General features: G+C 46.7%; 2 protein-coding genes and 1 long non-coding RNA gene across 3 annotated transcripts; all 3 read right to left on the bottom strand.

The window, feature by feature from the left end:
* Nucleotides 1–3,687: 3,687 nt before the first annotated feature.
* Nucleotides 3,688–5,795, bottom strand: LOC121713620. Its single transcript, XR_006032894.1, has 2 exons — nucleotides 5,161–5,795; nucleotides 3,688–3,804 (listed from the first exon to the last, which is right to left on the bottom strand). It is a non-coding gene; the product is annotated as an uncharacterized LOC121713620 (long non-coding RNA).
* A 4,046-nt stretch (nucleotides 5,796–9,841) lies between these two features.
* On the bottom strand, nucleotides 9,842–11,889 carry LOC121712780 (mucin-2-like). Its single transcript, XM_042096774.1, has 2 exons — nucleotides 10,908–11,889; nucleotides 9,842–10,850 (listed from the first exon to the last, which is right to left on the bottom strand). The coding sequence occupies exons 1-2, from the start codon at nucleotides 11,750–11,752 to the stop codon at nucleotides 9,842–9,844; spliced, it is 1,854 nt and encodes a 617-aa protein (XP_041952708.1). The 5' UTR covers nucleotides 11,753–11,889.
* Nucleotides 11,890–16,502: 4,613 nt separating this feature from the next.
* Nucleotides 16,503–18,657, bottom strand: LOC121714276 (mucin-2-like). The gene is made up of 2 exons (XM_042099555.1): nucleotides 17,676–18,657; nucleotides 16,503–17,618 (listed from the first exon to the last, which is right to left on the bottom strand). The coding sequence occupies exons 1-2, from the start codon at nucleotides 18,518–18,520 to the stop codon at nucleotides 16,610–16,612; spliced, it is 1,854 nt and encodes a 617-aa protein (XP_041955489.1). The 5' UTR covers nucleotides 18,521–18,657; the 3' UTR covers nucleotides 16,503–16,609.
* Between the last annotated feature and the right edge of the window lie 240 nt (nucleotides 18,658–18,897).

The raw sequence follows: 18,897 nt of genomic DNA, 5'->3' as shown, positions 1-18,897 counted from the left end.
TGGGGGTTAGATTTAGGAGTAGGGGTTGGGTTTAGGGATAGGGGCTGGGGTTGGCCTAAGGGTTGGGGTTAGGTTAAGGGGCTGGGGTTGGAATGTAGCCAAGTGGCTGGGGGTTAGGTTAAGGGGTGGGGGGTTAGGTTAAGGGGTGGGGGGATGGGGGTTAGGTTAAGGGGTGGGGGGATAAGGGTTAGGTTTAGGAATGGGGGTTAGGTTAAGGGGTGGGGGTTGGGTTTAGGGATAGGGGTTGGGGTTTGGGCCAAGCAGCTGGGCGGGGTTAAAACTAGGGAATGGGGCTAAAAGAAAAAGAATAAAGCAAGTGCAAAAATTGGGGCTGGGAGTAAGGGATAGACTAAGACCAGGAAAAGTGCTATAAGTGTTAGAAATCAAAAAGTGCTATAAGTGCTAAAAATCAAAAGTGTAAAATTCATGAAAGAAACCACGACACTGCAGAAATAAAAGGTAAAGACATCTAAATTGTGTAAAGTGAAAATGAATAATAAAAAGTAAAAGTCCTGGGTTAGTCTAGGGGGAGTGGAAAAGATGGGGTGAACTGGGGTGGAGAACTTAATGGACTAAAAAGAGGGGGGGGGGGGGAAAGTAATACTAAGGGATAAATAACAGATTTTATATATATATATAAATAAATAAATAAATAGGACAGGACCTGGGAGAAAAGGGGAAGGAAAGATGTAGCTTTATTGAGAAACAGAAGGAAACAGAGGAGTGGATTAATTGAGACCAAGGGGGAAGAAAGTGTGAAGTTTATTTATCCAGCTCCGTTCTGCTCGTTGCCTCTGTGCTCGGGTCCAGCCGGGGTTGCTCTCGAGACCACAAATGCCAAGGTGTGCAGTGCTGTGTTGCTGGAAATGTGTAACTATATGGGTGGTGCGTGAGTTCCTAGAAATGGTGTATAGATGCTGTTTGAGTCTGGTTTTGATTGAGTGACCTGTTTCTCCTATATACTGTAAGTGACATTTATTGCATGTGATGATGTAGACAGCATTTGTGGTGTCTAGTGAGAGGGGTGTGTTAGGGGCAGAAAGGTGTGAGTGAAGGTTAGTGATGAAGTGTTGTGGTTTGAAGAAGGAGTCCTGTGGTGATGGCTTGAGTGGGGGCTTCCTAGAGAAACGTGATCTAATGAGGAGGTCTTGAAGGTTTTTGTTTTTACGGAAGGCTGAGATGAGTCTGTGATGTTGGAAGTGAGTGTGGGAGGACTGAAAGTGGGTGAAGTGTTGTTTGAGAGTGTGGTGCAAATGTGTGGTGGGTTGTGAAAAGGTAGTGACTAGTGGAATGAAAGGTGTGGCAGTGGGGTTGGGGTCAGGAGTGGGGTTGGGGGGGGCCATTATGGTGGGAGGAGAATTAGTGTCTGAGCGAGTGGGAGCAAGAAGGGTCAGGGTGTCTGTTTTGATTTTCCTGAGAAATCTTTTTGAGTATCCACGGGGGCGGAGGGCTCTAAAGAGAATTTCTATCGCTTCCTGGAGGTCTGTGGGAAAAGTGCAGATACGGTGGAAACGAATGATTTGTGATTTAATGATGCCTCGGAAAGTGTGTTTGGGGTGGTAACTGGTTTTATGCAAAAGTGCGTGCGTATCAGTGGGTTTGAAGAAAATTTTAGTACTGAGGGAACTATGTGTTGGAGTGGATGGTGTAAGGAAAAGTGTGGTGTCCAGGAAGTTGACTGAGTGAGGGTCAATTGTGGATTTCAGTTTAATTGTAGTGTGGTGCGTGTTGAGTATGTTCATAAAGTCAGTGAATTGGTCTAGTGTGTGAGTCCAGGCGCCGATGATATCATCCAGGAAGCGATAGAAAAAGAGGGGTTTCAGGGGACATTTGGCTAAGGCTTCTTGCTCCCACTCGCTCATAAAGATGTTGGCATATGCGGGGGCGAATCTCTGGCCCATGGCAGTTCCATGGATTTGTAAAAACAGTTTATCGTCGAATTCAAAGTCGTTATGGGTTAAACAGATTTCTAAAAGTTGAAGTAAAGTATTGTCTGGGCGTGTGGGATCTGGAAATTGAGTAAACTTGTGCTGTACTGCTTGAAGGCCTGAGATGGTGTCTATGTTTGTATAGAGACTGTCAACATCGATGGTGAACAGGTAAGTATGGTTGGGAACTGCCATGGGCCGGATTTTATGTATGAAATCATATGTGTCTTGTATGTATGTGGGGTGTTTAGTGGAGAGGGGATTAAGAAAGTGATCTATGAAAAAAGAAATGTTGTAAGTGGTGGAACTACAATCTGACACTATAGGTCTACCAGGAGGGACTGCGAAGGGAATTGTCCATGAGTCAGGTGGCTTGTGGATTTTGGGGAGAAGATAAAAGGCGCGGGGTCTGGGTTGGTCTGGTCCGATCAGGAAATCAAATTGTTTTTTGGTTATGGAATGATTGGTATATAGTGAGAGGACCAGATTGCGAACTTTTTCTTGTGCTTTGGGTTGAAGGGATTGAGTGATGGGTTTGTAATGGAGTGGGTTGGAAAGTTGCCTGTTGGCTTCTAGGAGGTATTGGTGAGTGTCTAGAATAACTATTTTGGAACCCTTGTCGGCTGGTTTAATGATGATGTTTGGGTTGTGGCAAAGTTGGAAAATTGCTCTTTTTTCTGCTGGGGAGATGTTGGGGTGGCTGGAGTCAAAAGGGCGGGAGAGATAGGTGGACAGGGAATGGAGATCTTGTCTAATAAGGGTACGTAGTCTCCCATCCACCTGGGAAGAGTCAGGTTCCCAGGTGGAGGGGAGAGTGAAAGGGACGGGCTCACGGTGGGGTTTGTGTTTAAAATGATCATGTAATTTCAAGCGTCTATGATAACCATGGATGTCCCTTCGCAGTCCCTCCCGGTCCTGGCTGGTGGGTGTGGGAATAAAAGAAAGACCTTTTTCTAGAAGTGCAGTTTGTACAGGGGAGAGAATAAGGGACTTGGACAAGTTGAGGATGAGGGAGTCAGTGTGAGGTGAAGTGTGATTCAGGGTGTGTGAGGGTGTGTCCTGATTTAGGGTCTGTGAAAGGTTAAATTTAGTTGTGTGCACCAGAAGTGGAGGATTTTGGAAGCCACTTCTGGGGTCCAGTGGATGTGATCAAGTGTGGTGAAAAATTGATCTGCTGGAAGTGGTTGGAGGTGGGGGAGGTGGGTGGTGATGTAGCGGTTAATCTCGGTGAGATTGTACTTGTAGTGTGGGTGGATAGAGGGGGAAAAGTTGATAACCGGGACATAAATGTTGGCGTTGGGGAAAACTTTGGTGGCCAACTTAAACATTTTGTGAAGTTGTTTGTTGGTGGTGGCCTTAGCATTGTGCTCTCTGTTGTTAGTACCCACCGACAGGACTAACAGCTCAACGGCTTCTTGTGGGGAAGTTTTCTCCAGTAAACGGTTCATGTGGTTGGCTGTGGCACCTGGGTAGCTGTCTATCTGTATGTTGGGATATGGATGAGGGGGAATACGGGCCAGATTGGAATCGCCTATGAATAATATGGGTTTGTTAGGTCTGATGTGCCACTCCTGCAGTCTATTGTTGGACCATTTGTGATAAGTAGGAGAGAAGAGGGGGAGAGAGAGAAGTGGGACTGTAGGAGTCCGAAGAAGAGGGGGCCTAGGGGACAGGGGTTGTGTAGAGTGTGGTGTAGGTGAGGGTTTGTGTAGAGGTAGGGGGGAGGGAGTAGGAGCCCCAGACAGTTCTACACCTGTGGAGGTGGAGGGCTCAGCATTGGGTTTTGTAAGCTGGTTAGCTTTTTTGTTTCCCTTGCTCATCATCACCCTTGATGGTTTGGACTGTCCTGGGTCTACCCCTCCCACTTGGGTGGAACCTGGTGGAGAGAGACATGGTGTTATATCCTGTGGAACCAAATGTGTTATGAGGTGGTTAGCCTGGGTGGTGTTAGTGGTGGCCGTGTTAGGGCGTTGGGTGATTGTGGGCTGACTGTTATAAGTGTGAGTGACAAGGGCTGTAACCTGTATGGTGGGTCTGTTTTTGGGTGGTGTAAGGGTAGGGGAGACCGGGAGAGTGTCAGTAGGGTGGGTGTTAGTGGGTGTAGGGTTAGGGTTAGTAAGAGGGTTTGGGGTGTCAATGGGGGAAGTGTCTATGGGTGTGGGAGTAGTGGGGGGATTTTTGGTGTGGTGTTGTGCGTTCTGAGTGGTGTGTGTGGTGTTGGGTGGGTGTTGATGGTCATCAGTATCTGAGAGTGTATCTGTCAGGTCAGGTGTGTTGATGGTAAAAGTGACCTGCTGTAAGTCAATGGAAGTGGAGAGTGAAGGGATGGATGGGGTGGTAAGTGTAAGTGTGGGATGTGGCATAACTCCCAAGTCCTGTTTAGGAGGGGGAGTAGGGGCCCTAGTGGGTGCAGGAAGAGGAGGGAATTCAGTGAGAAAAGAGGGGTCAGAAGAGTGAGTGGGTGTGGGGGGGTCCCTAGGAGTGGGGGTAGTAGTATGGGGAGGGGGGGGTGGTGTGTGTTGGTGTTGTGTGGGGGGAAGACTGAGGGTTGAGAAGCCGTTGAACTGTCTGTAAGGTAGTGGGTGACAGGCGAGTATGGTACCTCTTTCTGGCCCAGCCACTGGCAATCTGAAATGCCAGTGTATTGAAAGGGGAAGGGGTGGAAGTCAGTAGTGTAAGTTGTGTGTTATAGTGTTCCAGAAGGATGTCCATGTTGTGTTGCATCCAGTCTGATGTGTTCTGGTTGAGTAGTGTGCGTGTATGTTGAGTGGGTAGTGCTGGTTTAATGAATTGTGTAAGTTTGGCTACTTGTCTGGTCATACCTGTGGGGAAGAGGCCTGTCTGGAGTGCATGTGAAATTATGTGTTGGTGGTGAGTGACTTGAATCAGTTTGAAGTAGTGTTTGGATTGTTGTCGGGTGAGGGGATCTGGAGGTTGTGTGAGAGGACGTGTGTAGGGTCTGTTGAATGAGGCCATGTTGTATGTGTAATGTAGTGAGTGAGTGGAAGTGAATGTATGGAAGTCAATGTATGGAGTTGTGTAGTGTAGGGAGAAGAAAAGAAAGAAAACAAAACCAAAAAACCAAAAATAAAAAATGGGGGGGGCAAATATGTTGGAGGGGGGGAAAAAGGAATGGGGGCAGCTGGCTAGAAAGGAGCAAAACGGTAAAAGCCAACCTTACAGAATTTAACCAACACTAAAAACAAACCACTGAAAAGATAAAAGCCCTTACCTGTAGCGCAGACCTAGGTTCGCATACCTCATGCTTGTGTTGGGTTTGATGTTAAAGATCCACAGAGTAGTGTTCCAGATGGTAGATTGCTCAGGTTACCTCCAAAAGAGTGAGGTTGCAGTCCAAGTTCATGAAAGAGAGCACAGTCTTGACAGCCAGGTGTATAGCAAACAGTCCAGATATGTGCTAGCATGCTAATCCATGTGGTCAGGCAGGTGGATAGGGTAGTCCTCTTACAGTGTTTGTTTAAAATTTAAAAGCCAATCTTTATTTCAAATAATTTAAAACCAATTGGATTAACTAGTAAGGAATAAAAGCAGAAATACCGTGTTGCTCCTTGGAAAACTCCTGACGTTTCGGATAACTAATCCTGCATCAGAGGAGAAAGTGCCTAGTGCTGGTGTGTTTGGTATTTCAGTTAGAAATGAGGGGGGGAGTTAGGAAGAGGAAGGGGTTTGTTTCTGGGAAGAAGGGTGTTGGTTGGATGTAGTGTGAGTCAATCTAAATGAGAGTATGTGGCTGTCTGTGATTGGGGCATTTGAAATTGGTCTGCAAATGGAGGGAAGCTAAGGTGGTTGGGAATTGTAGTTCTAAGTGTAAAAAGTGAAGTTGAGGTAGAGTGTAAAGGCTCTACTTAAGAGGTCCCCAGGGGTGTAATGGCCAAGAGGCCAGACTGGAAGGGAGAAGGGCACAGGTTCGAGGCCCGTCTGACCAACTGTGCAAGTAGCATTTATAAATAGGTTTTAAATAAATAAAATAAATAAAAGTAGTAAGAAGGTGAAAAAGGGTTAGAAGATAAAAGAGAGGACCTAAAGTGAAATACTAAGTAAAAGATGTTAGGGTATGTTTGACTAATATGGAGAGAGTAAAACAGAGTAAAGGGGAGGTTCCCTGGTGTAGTGGCAGGGGACTCGCTCCTGGACCCCAGAGTCACAGGCTCGAGTCCCACCAGGGAAGGGCACGGAGGAGTCTTTCTTAGAAGGAGCTAATCTTTCTAGTAGTAGAAAGTCTAAACAAAGAATAAAAGGGTTTAAAATCAAAGAATAAAGGAGACTCAGTAGAGTAGGGGGAAAGCATCTGCCCCTTGGCTGGAGGGTGGCAGGTTCAAATCCCAGTAGAGTCACTCCAAATTTTTGCATTTTTGAGGGGGTAAAGAAAAAAAGAAAAGAAACAGAAATCAAATTGCAATAGCCAGTGCCCCCATGGGAGAGTGGTTAGGGCAGTGGGCTGGGAGTCTGATGTGCTGGGTTCAAGACCCGGGTGTGGCCGGGCCAGAGGAGGACCAACCTGTCGGTGGGAGGAGAGCAGCCCCGGCTGGAGCTACGGTAGTGAAAGGTTGATATGGAGAAAAGAAGAAAGTGTGGTGGATCCAATGGCACTGGCTGGGTTAGGTTAGGGGAACATGATCTTTGGTGGAGTGGGTGACTGTGAGTGCACTGGCCGATTGGATCCAACCACACCAACAAGGAAGGGAATAGGGTATGAAAAGGTCAACTGTCTATAAATAAAAGAAGAAAAATAAATAAATAAATAAATAAACAAACAACTCATGAAGGGTTAGGATAGGGGGTGGCTAGGATAAGGGGTGGGGGGCTGGAGGTTAGGTTGAGGGATGGGGGTTAGGTTGAGGGATGGGGGTTAGGTTAAGGGGTGGGGATTGGAGGTTTAGGGATGGGGGTTAGATTTAGGAGTAGGGGTTGGGTTTAGGGATAGGGGCTGGGGTTGGCCTAAGGGTTGGGGTTAGGTTAAGGGGCTGGGGTTGGAATGTAGCCAAGTGGCTGGGGGTTAGGTTAAGGGGTGGGGGGTTAGGTTAAGGGGTGGGGGGATGGGGGTTAGGTTAAGGGGTGGGGGGATGGGGGTTAGGTTAAGGGGTGGGGGGATAAGGGTTAGGTTTAGGAATGGGGGTTAGGTTAAGGGGTGGGGGTTGGGTTTAGGGATAGGGGTTGGGGTTTGGGCCAAGCAGCTGGGCGGGGTTAAAACTAGGGAATGGGGCTAAAAGAAAAAGAATAAAGCAAGTGCAAAAATTGGGGCTGGGAGTAAGGGATAGACTAAGACCAGGAAAAGTGCTATAAGTGTTAGAAATCAAAAAGTGCTATAAGTGCTAAAAATCAAAAGTGTAAAATTCATGAAAGAAACCACGACACTGCAGAAATAAAAGGTAAAGACATCTAAATTGTGTAAAGTGAAAATGAATAATAAAAAGTAAAAGTCCTGGGTTAGTCTAGGGGGAGTGGAAAAGATGGGGTGAACTGGGGTGGAGAACTTAATGGACTAAAAAGAGGGGGGGGGGGAAAGTAATACAAAGGGATAAATAACAGATTTTATATAAATAAATAAATAAATAGGACAGGACCTGGGAGAAAAGGGGAAGGAAAGATGTAGCTTTATTGAGAAACAGAAGGAAACAGAGGAGTGGATTAATTGAGACCAAGGGGGAAGAAAGTGTGAAGTTTATTTATCCAGCTCCGTTCTGCTCGTTGCCTCTGTGCTCGGGTCCAGCCGGGGTTGCTCTCGAGACCACAAATGCCAAGGTGTGCAGTGCTGTGTTGCTGGAAATGTGTAACTATATGGGTGGTGCGTGAGTTCCTAGAAATGGTGTATAGATGTTGTTTGAGTCTGGTTTTGATTGAGTGACCTGTTTCTCCTATATACTGTAAGTGACATTTATTGCATGTGATGATGTAGACAGCATTTGTGGTGTCTAGTGAGAGGGGTGTGTTAGGGGCAGAAAGGTGTGAGTGAAGGTTAGTGATGAAGTGTTGTGGTTTGAAGAAGGAGTCCTGTGGTGATGGCTTAAGTGGGGGCTTCCTAGAGAAACGTGATCTAATGAGGAGGTCTTGAAGGTTTTTGTTTTTACGGAAGGCTGAGATGAGTCTGTGATGTTGGAAGTGAGTGTGGGAGGACTGAAAGTGAGTGAAGTGTTGTTTGAGAGTGTGGTGCAAATGTGTGGTGGGTTGTGAAAAGGTAGTGACTAGTGGAATGAAAGGTGTGGCAGTGGGGTTGGGGTCGGGAGTGGGGTTGGGGGGGGCCATTATGGTGGGAGGAGAATTAGTGTCTGAGCGAGTGGGAGCAAGAAGGGTCAGGGTGTCTGTTTTAATTTTCCTTAAAAATCTTTTTGAGTATCCACGGGGGCGGAGGGCTCTAAAGAGAATTTCTATCGCTTCCTGGAGGTCTGTGGGAAAAGTGCAGATACGGTGGAAACGAATGATTTGAGATTTAATGATGCCTCGGAAAGTGTGTTTGGGATGGTAACTGGATTTATGCAAAAGTGCGTGCGTATCAGTGGGTTTGAAGAAAATTTTAGTACTGAGGGAACTATGTGTTGGAGTGGATGGTGTAAGAAAAAGTGTAGTGTCCAGGAAATTGACTGAGTGAAGGTCAATTGTGGATTTCAGTTTAATTGTAGTGTGGTGCGTGTTGAGTATGTTCATAAAGTCAGTGAATTGGTCTAGTGTGTGAGTCCAGGCGCCGATGATATCATCCAGGAAGCGATAGAAAAAGAGGGGTTTCAGGGGACATTTGGCTAAGGCTTCTTGCTCCCACTCGCTCATAAAGATGTTGGCATATGCGGGGGCGAATCTCTGGCCCATGGCAGTTCCATGGATTTGTAAAAACAGTTTGTCGTCGAATTCAAAGTCGTTATGGGTTAAGCAGATTTCTAAAAGTTGAAGTAAAGTATTGTCTGGGCGTGTGGGATCTGGAAATTGAGTAAACTTGTGCTGTACTGCTTGAAGGCCTGAGATGGTGTCTATGTTTGTATAGAGACTGTCAACATCGATGGTGAACAGGTAAGTATGGTTGGGAACTGCCATGGGCCGGATTTTATGTATGAAATCATATGTGTCTTGTATGTATGTGGGGTGTTTAGTGGAGAGGGGATTAAGAAAGTGATCTATGAAAAAAGAAATGTTGTAAGTGGTGGAACTACAATCTGACACTATAGGTCTACCAGGAGGGACTGCGAAGGGAATTGTCCATGAGTCAGGTGGCTTGTGGATTTTGGGGAGAAGATAAAAGGCACGGGGTCTGGGTTGGTCTGGTCCGATCAGGAAATCAAATTGTTTTTTGGTTATGGAATGATTGGTATATAGTGAGAGGACCAGATTGCGAACTTTTTCTTGTGCTTTGGGTTGAAGGGATTGAGTGATGGGTTTGTAATGGAGTGGGTTGGAAAGTTGCCTGTTGGCTTCTAGGAGGTATTGGTGAGTGTCTAGAATAACTATTTTGGAACCCTTGTCGGCTGGTTTAATGATGATGTTTGGGTTGTGGCAAAGTTGGAAAATTGCTCTTTTTTCTGCTGGGGAGATGTTGGGGTGGCTGGAGTCAAAAGGGCGGGAGAGATAGGTGGACAGGGAATGGAGATCTTGTCTAATAAGGGTACGTAGTCTCCCATCCACCTGGGAAGAGTCAGGTTCCCAGGTGGAGGGGAGAGTGAAGGGGACGGGCTCACGGTGGGGTTTGTGTTTAAAATGATCATGTAATTTCAAGCGTCTATGATAACCATGGATGTCCCTTCGCAGTCCCTCCCGGTCCTGGCTGGTGGGTGTGGGAATAAAAGAAAGACCTTTTTCTAGAAGTGCAGTTTGTACAGGGGAGAGAATAAGGGACTTGGACAAGTTGAGGATGAGGGAGTCAGTGTGAGGTGAAGTGTGATTCAGGGTGTGTGAGGGTGTGTCCTGATTTAGGGTCTGTGAAAGGTTAAATTTAGTTGTGTGCACCAGAAGTGGAGGATTTTGGAAGCCACTTCTGGGGTCCAGTGGATGTGATCAAGTGTGGTGGAAAATTGATCTGCTGGAAGTGGTTGGAGGTGGGGGAGGTGGGTGGTGATGTAGCGGTTAATCTCGGTGAGATTGTATTTGTAGTGTGGGTGAATAGAGGGGGAAAAGTTGATGACCGGGACATAAATGTTGGCGTTGGGGAAAACTTTGGTGGCCAACTTAAACATTTTGTTAAGTTGTTTGTTGGTGGTGGCCTTGGCATTGTGTTCTCTGTTGTTGGTACCCACCGACAGGACTAACAGCTCAACGGCTTCTTGTGGGGAAGTTTTCTCAAGTAACCGGTTCATGTGGTTGGCTGTGGCACCTGGATAGCTGTCTATCTGTATGTTGGGATATGGATGAGGGGGAATACGGGCCAGATTGGAATCGCCTATGAATAATATGGGTTTGTTAGGTCTGATGTGCCACTCCTGAAGTCTATTGTTGGACCATTTGTGATAGGTAGGAGAGAAGAGGGGGAGAGAGAGAAGTGGGACTGTAGGAGTCCGAAGAAGAGGGGGCCTAGGGGACAGGGGTTGTGTAGAGTGTGGTGTAGGTGAGGGTTTGTGTAGAGGTAGGGGGGAGGGAGTAGGAGCCCCAGACAGTTCTACACCTGTGGAGGTGGAGGGCTCAGCATTGGGTTTTGTAAGCTGGTTAGCTTTTTTGTTTCCCTTGCTCATCATCACCCTTGATGGTTTGGACTGTCCTGGGTCTACCCCTCCCACTTGGGTGGAACCTGGTGGAGAGAGACATGGTGTTATATCCTGTGGAACCAAATGTGTTATGAGGTGGTTAGCCTGGGTGGTGTTAGTGGTGGCCGTGTTAGGGCGTTGGGTGATTGTGGGCTGACTGTTATAAGTGTGAGTGACAAGGGCTGTAACCTGTATGGTGGGTCTGTTTTTGGGTGGTGTAAGGGTAGGGGAGACCGGGAGAGTGTCAGTAGGGTGGGTGTTAGTGGGTGTAGGGTTAGGGTTAGTAAGAGGGTTTGGGGTGTCAATGGGAGAAGTGTCTATGGGTGTGGGAGTAGTGGGGGGATTTTTGGTGTGGTGTTGTGCGTTCTGAGTGGTGTGTGTGGTGTTGGGTGGGTGTTGATGGTCATCAGTATCTGAGAGTGTATCTGTCAGGTCAGGTGTGTTGATGGTAAAAGTGACCTGCTGTAAGTCAATGGAAGTGGAGAGTGAAGGGATGGATGGGGTGGTAAGTGTAAGTGTGGGATGTGGCATAACTCCCAAGTCCTGTTTAGGAGGGGGAGTAGGGGCCCTAGTGGGTGCAGGAAGAGGAGGGAATTCAGTGAGAAAAGAGGGGTCAGAAGAGTGAGTGGGTGTGGGGGGGTCCCTAGGAGTGGGGGTAGTAGTCTGGTGAGGGGGGGTGGGGTGTGTTGGTGTTGTGTGGGGGGAAGACTGAGGGTTGAGAAGCCGTTGAACTGTCTGTAAGGTAGTGGGTGACAGGCGAGTATGGTACCTCTTTCTGGCCCAGCCACTGGCAATCTGAAATGCCAGTGTATTGAAAGGGGAAGGGGTGGAAGTCAGTAGTGTAAGTTGTGTGTTATAGTGTTCCAGAAGGATGTCCATGTTGTGTTGCATCCAGCCTGATGTGTTCTGGTTGAGTAGTGTGCGTGTATGTTGAGTGGGTAGTGCTGGTTTAATAAATTGTGTAAGTTTGGCTACTTGTCTGGTCATACCTGTGGGGAAGAGGCCTGTCTGGAGTGCATGTGAAATTATGTGTTGGTGGTGAGTGACTTGAATCAGTTTGAAGTAGTGTTTGGATTGTTGTCGGGTGAGGGGATCTGGAGGTTGTGTGAGAGGACGTGTGTAGGGTCTGTTGAATGAGGCCATGTTGTATGTGTAATGTAGTGAGTGAGTGGAAGTGAATGTATGGAAGTCAATGTATGGAGTTGTGTAGTGTAGGGAGAAGAAAAGAAAGAAAACAAAACCAAAAAACCAAAAATAAAAAATGGGGGGGGCAAATATGTTGGAGGGGGGGAAAAAAGAATGGGGGCAGCTGGCTAGAAAGGAGCAAAACGGTAAAAGCCAACCTTACAGAAATTAACCAACACTACAAACAAACAACTGAAAAGATAAAAGCCCTTACCTGTAGCGCAGACCTAGGTTCGCATACCTCATGCTTGTGTTGGGTTTGATGTTAAAGATCCACAGAGTAGTGTTCCAGATGGTAGATTGCTCAGGTTACCTCCAAAAGAGTGAGGTTGCAGTCCAAGTTCATGAAAGAGAGCACAGTCTTGACAGCCAGGTGTATAGCAAACAGTCCAGATATGTGCTAGCATGCTAATCCATGTGGTCAGGCAGGTGGATAGGGTAGTCCTCTTACAGTGTTTGTTAAAATTTAAAAGCCAATCTTTATTTCAAATAATTTAAAACCAATTGGATTAACTAGTAAGGAATAAAAGCAGAAATACCGTGTTGCTCCTTGGAAAACTCCTGACGTTTCGGATAACTAATCCTGCATCAGAGGAGAAAGTGCCTAGTGCTGGTGTGTTTGGTATTTCAGTTAGAAATGAGGGGGGGAGTTAGGAAGAGGAAGGGGTTTGTTTCTGGGAAGAAGGGTGTTGGTTGGATGTAGTGTGAGTCAATCTAAATGAGAGTATGTGGCTGTCTGTGATTGGGGCATTTGAAATTGGTCTGCAAATGGAGGGAAGCTAAGGTGGTTGGGAATTGTAGTTCTAAGTGTAAAAAGTGAAGTTGAGGTAGAGTGTAAAGGCTCTACTTAAGAGGTCCTCAGGGGTGTAATGGCTAAGAGGCCAGACTGGAAGGGAGAAGGGCACAGGTTCGAGGCCCGTCTGACCAACTGTGCAAGTAGCATTTATAAATAGGTTTTAAATAAATAAAATAAATAAAAGTAGTAAGAAGGTGAAAAAGGGTTAGAAGATAAAAGAGAGGACCTAAAGTGAAATACTAAGTAAAAGATGTTAGGGTATGTTTGACTAATATGGAGAGAGTAAAACAGAGTAAAGGGGAGGTTCCCTGGTGTAGTGGTAGGGGACTCGCTCCTGGACCCCAGAGTCACAGGCTCGAGTCCCACCAGGGAAGGGCACGGAGGAGTTTTTCTTAGAAGGAGCTAATCTTTCTAGTAGTAGAAAGTCTAAACAAAGAATAAAAGGGTTTAAAATCAAAGAATAAAGGAGACTCAGTAGAGTAGGGGGAAAGCATCTGCCCCTTGGCTGGAGGGTGGCAGGTTCAAATCCCAGTAGAGTCACTCCAAATTTTTGCATTTTTGAGGGGGTAAAGAAAAAAAGAAAAGAAACAGAAATCAAATTGCAATAGCCAGTGCCCCCATGGGAGAGTGGTTAGGGCAGTGGGCTGGGAGTCTGATGTGCTGGGTTCAAGACCCGGGTGTGGCCGGGCCAGAGGAGGACCAACCTGTCGGTGGGAGGAGAGCAGCCCCGGCTGGAGCTACGGTATGTGAAAGGTTGATATGGAGAAAAGAAGAAAGTGTGGTGGATCCAATGGCACTGGCTGGGTTAGGTTAGGGGAACATGATCTTTGGTGGAGTGGGTGACTGTGAGTGCACTGGCCGATTGGATCCAACCACACCAACAAGGAAGGGAATAGGGTATGAAAAGGTCAACTGTCTATAAATAAAAGAAGAAAAATAAATAAATAAATAAATAAACAACTCATAAAGGGTTAGGATAGGGGGTGGCTAGGATAAGGGGTGGGGGGCTGGAGGTTAGGTTGAGGGATGGGGGTTAGGTTGAGGGATGGGGGTTAGGTTAAGGGGTGGGGATTGGAGGTTTAGGGATGGGGGTTAGATTTAGGAGTAAGGGTTGGGTTTAGGGATAGGGGCTGGGGTTGGCCTAAGGGTTGGGGTTAGGTTAAGGGGCTGGGGTTGGAATGTAGCCAAGTGGCTGGGGGTTAGGTTAAGGGGTGGGGGATAAGGGTTAGGTTTAGGAATGGGGGTTAGGTTAAGGGGTGGGGGTTGGGTTTAGGGATAGGGGTTGGGGTTTGGGCCAAGCAGCTGGGCGGGGTTAAAACTAGGGAATGGGGCTAAAAGAAAAAGAATAAAGCAAGTGCAAAAATTGGGGCTGGGAGTAAGGGATAGACTAAGACCAGGAAAAGTGCTATAAGTGCTAGAAATCAAAAAGTGCTATAAGTGCTAAAAATCAAAAGTGTAAAATTCATGAAAGAAACCACGACACTGCAGAAATAAAAGGTAAAGACATCTAAATTGTGTAAAGTGAAAATGAATAATAAAAAGTAAAAGTCCTGGGTTAGTCTAGGGGGAGTGGAAAAGATGGGGTGAACTGGGGTGGAGAACTTAATGGACTAAAAAGAGGGGGGGGGGAAAGTAATACAAAGGGATAAATAACAGATTTTATATAAATAAATAAATAAATAGGACAGGACCTGGGAGAAAAGGGGAAGGAAAGATGTAGCTTTATTGAGAAACAGAAGGAAACAGAGGAGTGGATTAATTGAGACCAAGGGGGAAGAAAGTGTGAAGTTTATTTATCCAGCTCCGTTCTGCTCGTTGCCTCTGTGCTCGGGTCCAGCCGGGGTTGCTCTCGAGACCACAAATGCCAAGGTGTGCAGTGCTGTGTTGCTGGAAATGTGTAACTATATGGGTGGTGCGTGAGTTCCTAGAAATGGTGTATAGATGTTGTTTGAGTCTGGTTTTGATTGAGTGACCTGTTTCTCCTATATACTGTAAGTGACATTTATTGCATGTGATGATGTAGACAGCATTTGTGGTGTCTAGTGAGAGGGGTGTGTTAGGGGCAGAAAGGTGTGAGTGAAGGTTAGTGATGAAGTGTTGTGGTTTGAAGAAGGAGTCCTGTGGTGATGGCTTAAGTGGGGGCTTCCTAGAGAAACGTGATCTAATGAGGAGGTCTTGAAGGTTTTTGTTTTTACGGAAGGCTGAGATGAGTCTGTGATGTTGGAAGTGAGTGTGGGAGGACTGAAAGTGAGTGAAGTGTTGTTTGAGAGTGTGGTGCAAATGTGTGGTGGGTTGTGAAAAGGTAGTGACTAGTGGAATGAAAGGTGTGGCAGTGGGGTTGGGGTCGGGAGTGGGGTTGGGGGGGGCCATTATGGTGGGAGGAGAATTAGTGTCTGAGCGAGTGGGAGCAAGAAGGGTCAGGGTGTCTGTTTTAATTTTCCTTAAAAATCTTTTTGAGTATCCACGGGGGCGGAGGGCTCTAAAGAGAATTTCTATCGCTTCCTGGAGGTCTGTGGGAAAAGTGCAGATACGGTGGAAACGAATGATTTGAGATTTAATGATGCCTCGGAAAGTGTGTTTGGGATGGTAACTGGATTTATGCAAAAGTGCGTGCGTATCAGTGGGTTTGAAGAAAATTTTAGTACTGAGGGAACTATGTGTTGGAGTGGATGGTGTAAGAAAAAGTGTAGTGTCCAGGAAATTGACTGAGTGAAGGTCAATTGTGGATTTCAGTTTAATTGTAGTGTGGTGCGTGTTGAGTATGTTCATAAAGTCAGTGAATTGGTCTAGTGTGTGAGTCCAGGCGCCGATGATATCATCCAGGAAGCGATAGAAAAAGAGGGGTTTCAGGGGACATTTGGCTAAGGCTTCTTGCTCCCACTCGCTCATAAAGATGTTGGCATATGCGGGGGCGAATCTCTGGCCCATGGCAGTTCCATGGATTTGTAAAAACAGTTTGTCGTCGAATTCAAAGTCGTTATGGGTTAAGCAGATTTCTAAAAGTTGAAGTAAAGTATTGTCTGGGCGTGTGGGATCTGGAAATTGAGTAAACTTGTGCTGTACTGCTTGAAGGCCTGAGATGGTGTCTATGTTTGTATAGAGACTGTCAACATCGATGGTGAACAGGTAAGTATGGTTGGGAACTGCCATGGGCCGGATTTTATGTATGAAATCATATGTGTCTTGTATGTATGTGGGGTGTTTAGTGGAGAGGGGATTAAGAAAGTGATCTATGAAAAAAGAAATGTTGTAAGTGGTGGAACTACAATCTGACACTATAGGTCTACCAGGAGGGACTGCGAAGGGAATTGTCCATGAGTCAGGTGGCTTGTGGATTTTGGGGAGAAGATAAAAGGCACGGGGTCTGGGTTGGTCTGGTCCGATCAGGAAATCAAATTGTTTTTTGGTTATGGAATGATTGGTATATAGTGAGAGGACCAGATTGCGAACTTTTTCTTGTGCTTTGGGTTGAAGGGATTGAGTGATGGGTTTGTAATGGAGTGGGTTGGAAAGTTGCCTGTTGGCTTCTAGGAGGTATTGGTGAGTGTCTAGAATAACTATTTTGGAACCCTTGTCGGCTGGTTTAATGATGATGTTTGGGTTGTGGCAAAGTTGGAAAATTGCTCTTTTTTCTGCTGGGGAGATGTTGGGGTGGCTGGAGTCAAAAGGGCGGGAGAGATAGGTGGACAGGGAATGGAGATCTTGTCTAATAAGGGTACGTAGTCTCCCATCCACCTGGGAAGAGTCAGGTTCCCAGGTGGAGGGGAGAGTGAAGGGGACGGGCTCACGGTGGGGTTTGTGTTTAAAATGATCATGTAATTTCAAGCGTCTATGATAACCATGGATGTCCCTTCGCAGTCCCTCCCGGTCCTGGCTGGTAGGTGTAGGAATAAAAGAAAGACCTTTTTCTAGAAGTGCAGTTTGTACAGGGGAGAGAATAAGGGACTTGGACAAGTTAAGGATGAGGGAGTCAGTGTGAGGTGAAGTGTGATTCAGGGTGTGTGAGGGTGTGTCCTGATTTAGGGTCTGTGAAACGTTAAATTTAGTTGTGAGCACCAGAAGTGGAGGATTTTGGAAGCTACTTCTGGGGTCCAGTGGATGTGATCAAGTGTGGTGGAAAATTGATCTGCTGGAAGTGGTTGGAGGTGGGGGAGGTGGGTGGTGATGTAGCGGTTAATCTCGGTGAGATTGTACTTGTAGTGTGGGTGAATAGAGGGGGAAAAGTTGATGACCGGGACATAAATGTTGGCGTTGGGGAAAACTTTGGTGGCCAACTTAAACATTTTGTGAAGTTGTTTGTTGGTGGTGGCCTTAGCATTGTGCTCTCTGTTGTTAGTACCCACCGACAGGACTAACAGCTCAACGGCTTCTTGTGGGGAAGTTTTCTCCAGTAAACGGTTCATGTGGTTGGCTGTGGCACCTGGGTAGCTGTCTATCTGTATGTTGGGATATGGATGAGGGGGAATACGGGCCAGATTGGAATCGCCTATGAATAATATGGGTTTGTTAGGTCTGATGTGCCACTCCTGAAGTCTATTGTTGGACCATTTGTGATAGGTAGGAGAGAAGAGGGGGAGAGAGAGAAGTGGGACTGTAGGAGTCCGAAGAAGAGGGGGCCTAGGGGACAGGGGTTGTGTAGAGTGTGGTGTAGGTGAGGGTTTGTGTAGAGGTAGGGGGGAGGGAGTAGGAGCCCCAGACAGTTCTACACCTGTGGAGGTGGAGGGCTCAGCATTGGGTTTTGTAAGCTGGTTAGCTTTTTTGTTTCCCTTGCTCATCATCACCCTTGATGGTTTGGACTGTCCTGGGTCTACCCCTCCCACTTGGGTGGAACCTGGTGGAGAGAGACATGGTGTTATATCCTGTGGAACCAAATGTGTTATGAGGTGGTTAGCCTGGGTGGTGTTAGTGGTGGCCGTGTTAGGGCGTTGGGTGATTGTGGGCTGACTGTTATAAGTGTGAGTGACAAGGGCTGTAACCTGTATGGTGGGTCTGTTTTTGGGTGGTGTAAGGGTAGGGGAGACCGGGAGAGTGTCAGTAGGGTGGGTGTTAGTGGGTGTAGGGTTAGGGTTAGTAAGAGGGTTTGGGGTGTCAATGGGAGAAGTGTCTATGGGTGTGGGAGTAGTGGGGGGATTTTTGGTGTGGTGTTGTGCGTTCTGAGTGGTGTGTGTGGTGTTGGGTGGGTGTTGATGGTCATCAGTATCTGAGAGTGTATCTGTCAGGTCAGGTGTGTTGATGGTAAAAGTGACCTGCTGTAAGTCAATGGAAGTGGAGAGTGAAGGGATGGATGGGGTGGTAAGTGTAAGTGTGGGATGTGGCATAACTCCCAAGTCCTGTTTAGGAGGGGGAGTAGGGGCCCTAGTGGGTGCAGGAAGAGGAGGGAATTCAGTGAGAAAAGAGGGGTCAGAAGAGTGAGTGGGTGTGGGGGGGTCCCTAGGAGTGGGGGTAGTAGTCTGGTGAGGGGGGGTGGGGTGTGTTGGTGTTGTGTGGGGGGAAGACTGAGGGTTGAGAAGCCGTTGAACTGTCTGTAAGGTAGTGGGTGACAGGCGAGTATGGTACCTCTTTCTGGCCCAGCCACTGGCAATCTGAAATGCCAGTGTATTGAAAGGGGAAGGGGTGGAAGTCAGTAGTGTAAGTTGTGTGTTATAGTGTTCCAGAAGGATGTCCATGTTGTGTTGCATCCAGCCTGATGTGTTCTGGTTGAGTAGTGTGCGTGTATGTTGAGTGGGTAGTGCTGGTTTAATAAATTGTGTAAGTTTGGCTACTTGTCTGGTCATACCTGTGGGGAAGAGGCCTGTCTGGAGTGCATGTGAAATTATGTGTTGGTGGTGAGTGACTTGAATCAGTTTGAAGTAGTGTTTGGATTGTTGTCGGGTGAGGGGATCTGGAGGTTGTGTGAGAGGACGTGTGTAGGGTCTGTTGAATGAGGCCATGTTGTATGTGTAATGTAGTGAGTGAGTGGAAGTGAATGTATGGAAGTCAATGTATGGAGTTGTGTAGTGTAGGGAGAAGAAAAGAAAGAAAACAAAACCAAAAAACCAAAAATAAAAAATGGGGGGGGCAAATATGTTGGAGGGGGGGAAAAAAGAATGGGGGCAGCTGGCTAGAAAGGAGCAAAACGGTAAAAGCCAACCTTACAGAAATTAACCAACACTACAAACAAACAACTGAAAAGATAAAAGCCCTTACCTGTAGCGCAGACCTAGGTTCGCATACCTCATGCTTGTGTTGGGTTTGATGTTAAAGATCCACAGAGTAGTGTTCCAGATGGTAGATTGCTCAGGTTACCTCCAAAAGAGTGAGGTTGCAG

This window comes from Alosa sapidissima, chromosome 7 (assembly GCF_018492685.1).
Source record: "Alosa sapidissima isolate fAloSap1 chromosome 7, fAloSap1.pri, whole genome shotgun sequence".
In the NCBI taxonomy this organism is placed as follows: Eukaryota; Metazoa; Chordata; class Actinopteri; order Clupeiformes; family Clupeidae; genus Alosa; species Alosa sapidissima.
Note: the sequence above shows the minus strand (reverse complement) of the source record. Positions and strands in the feature narration are given on the sequence as shown.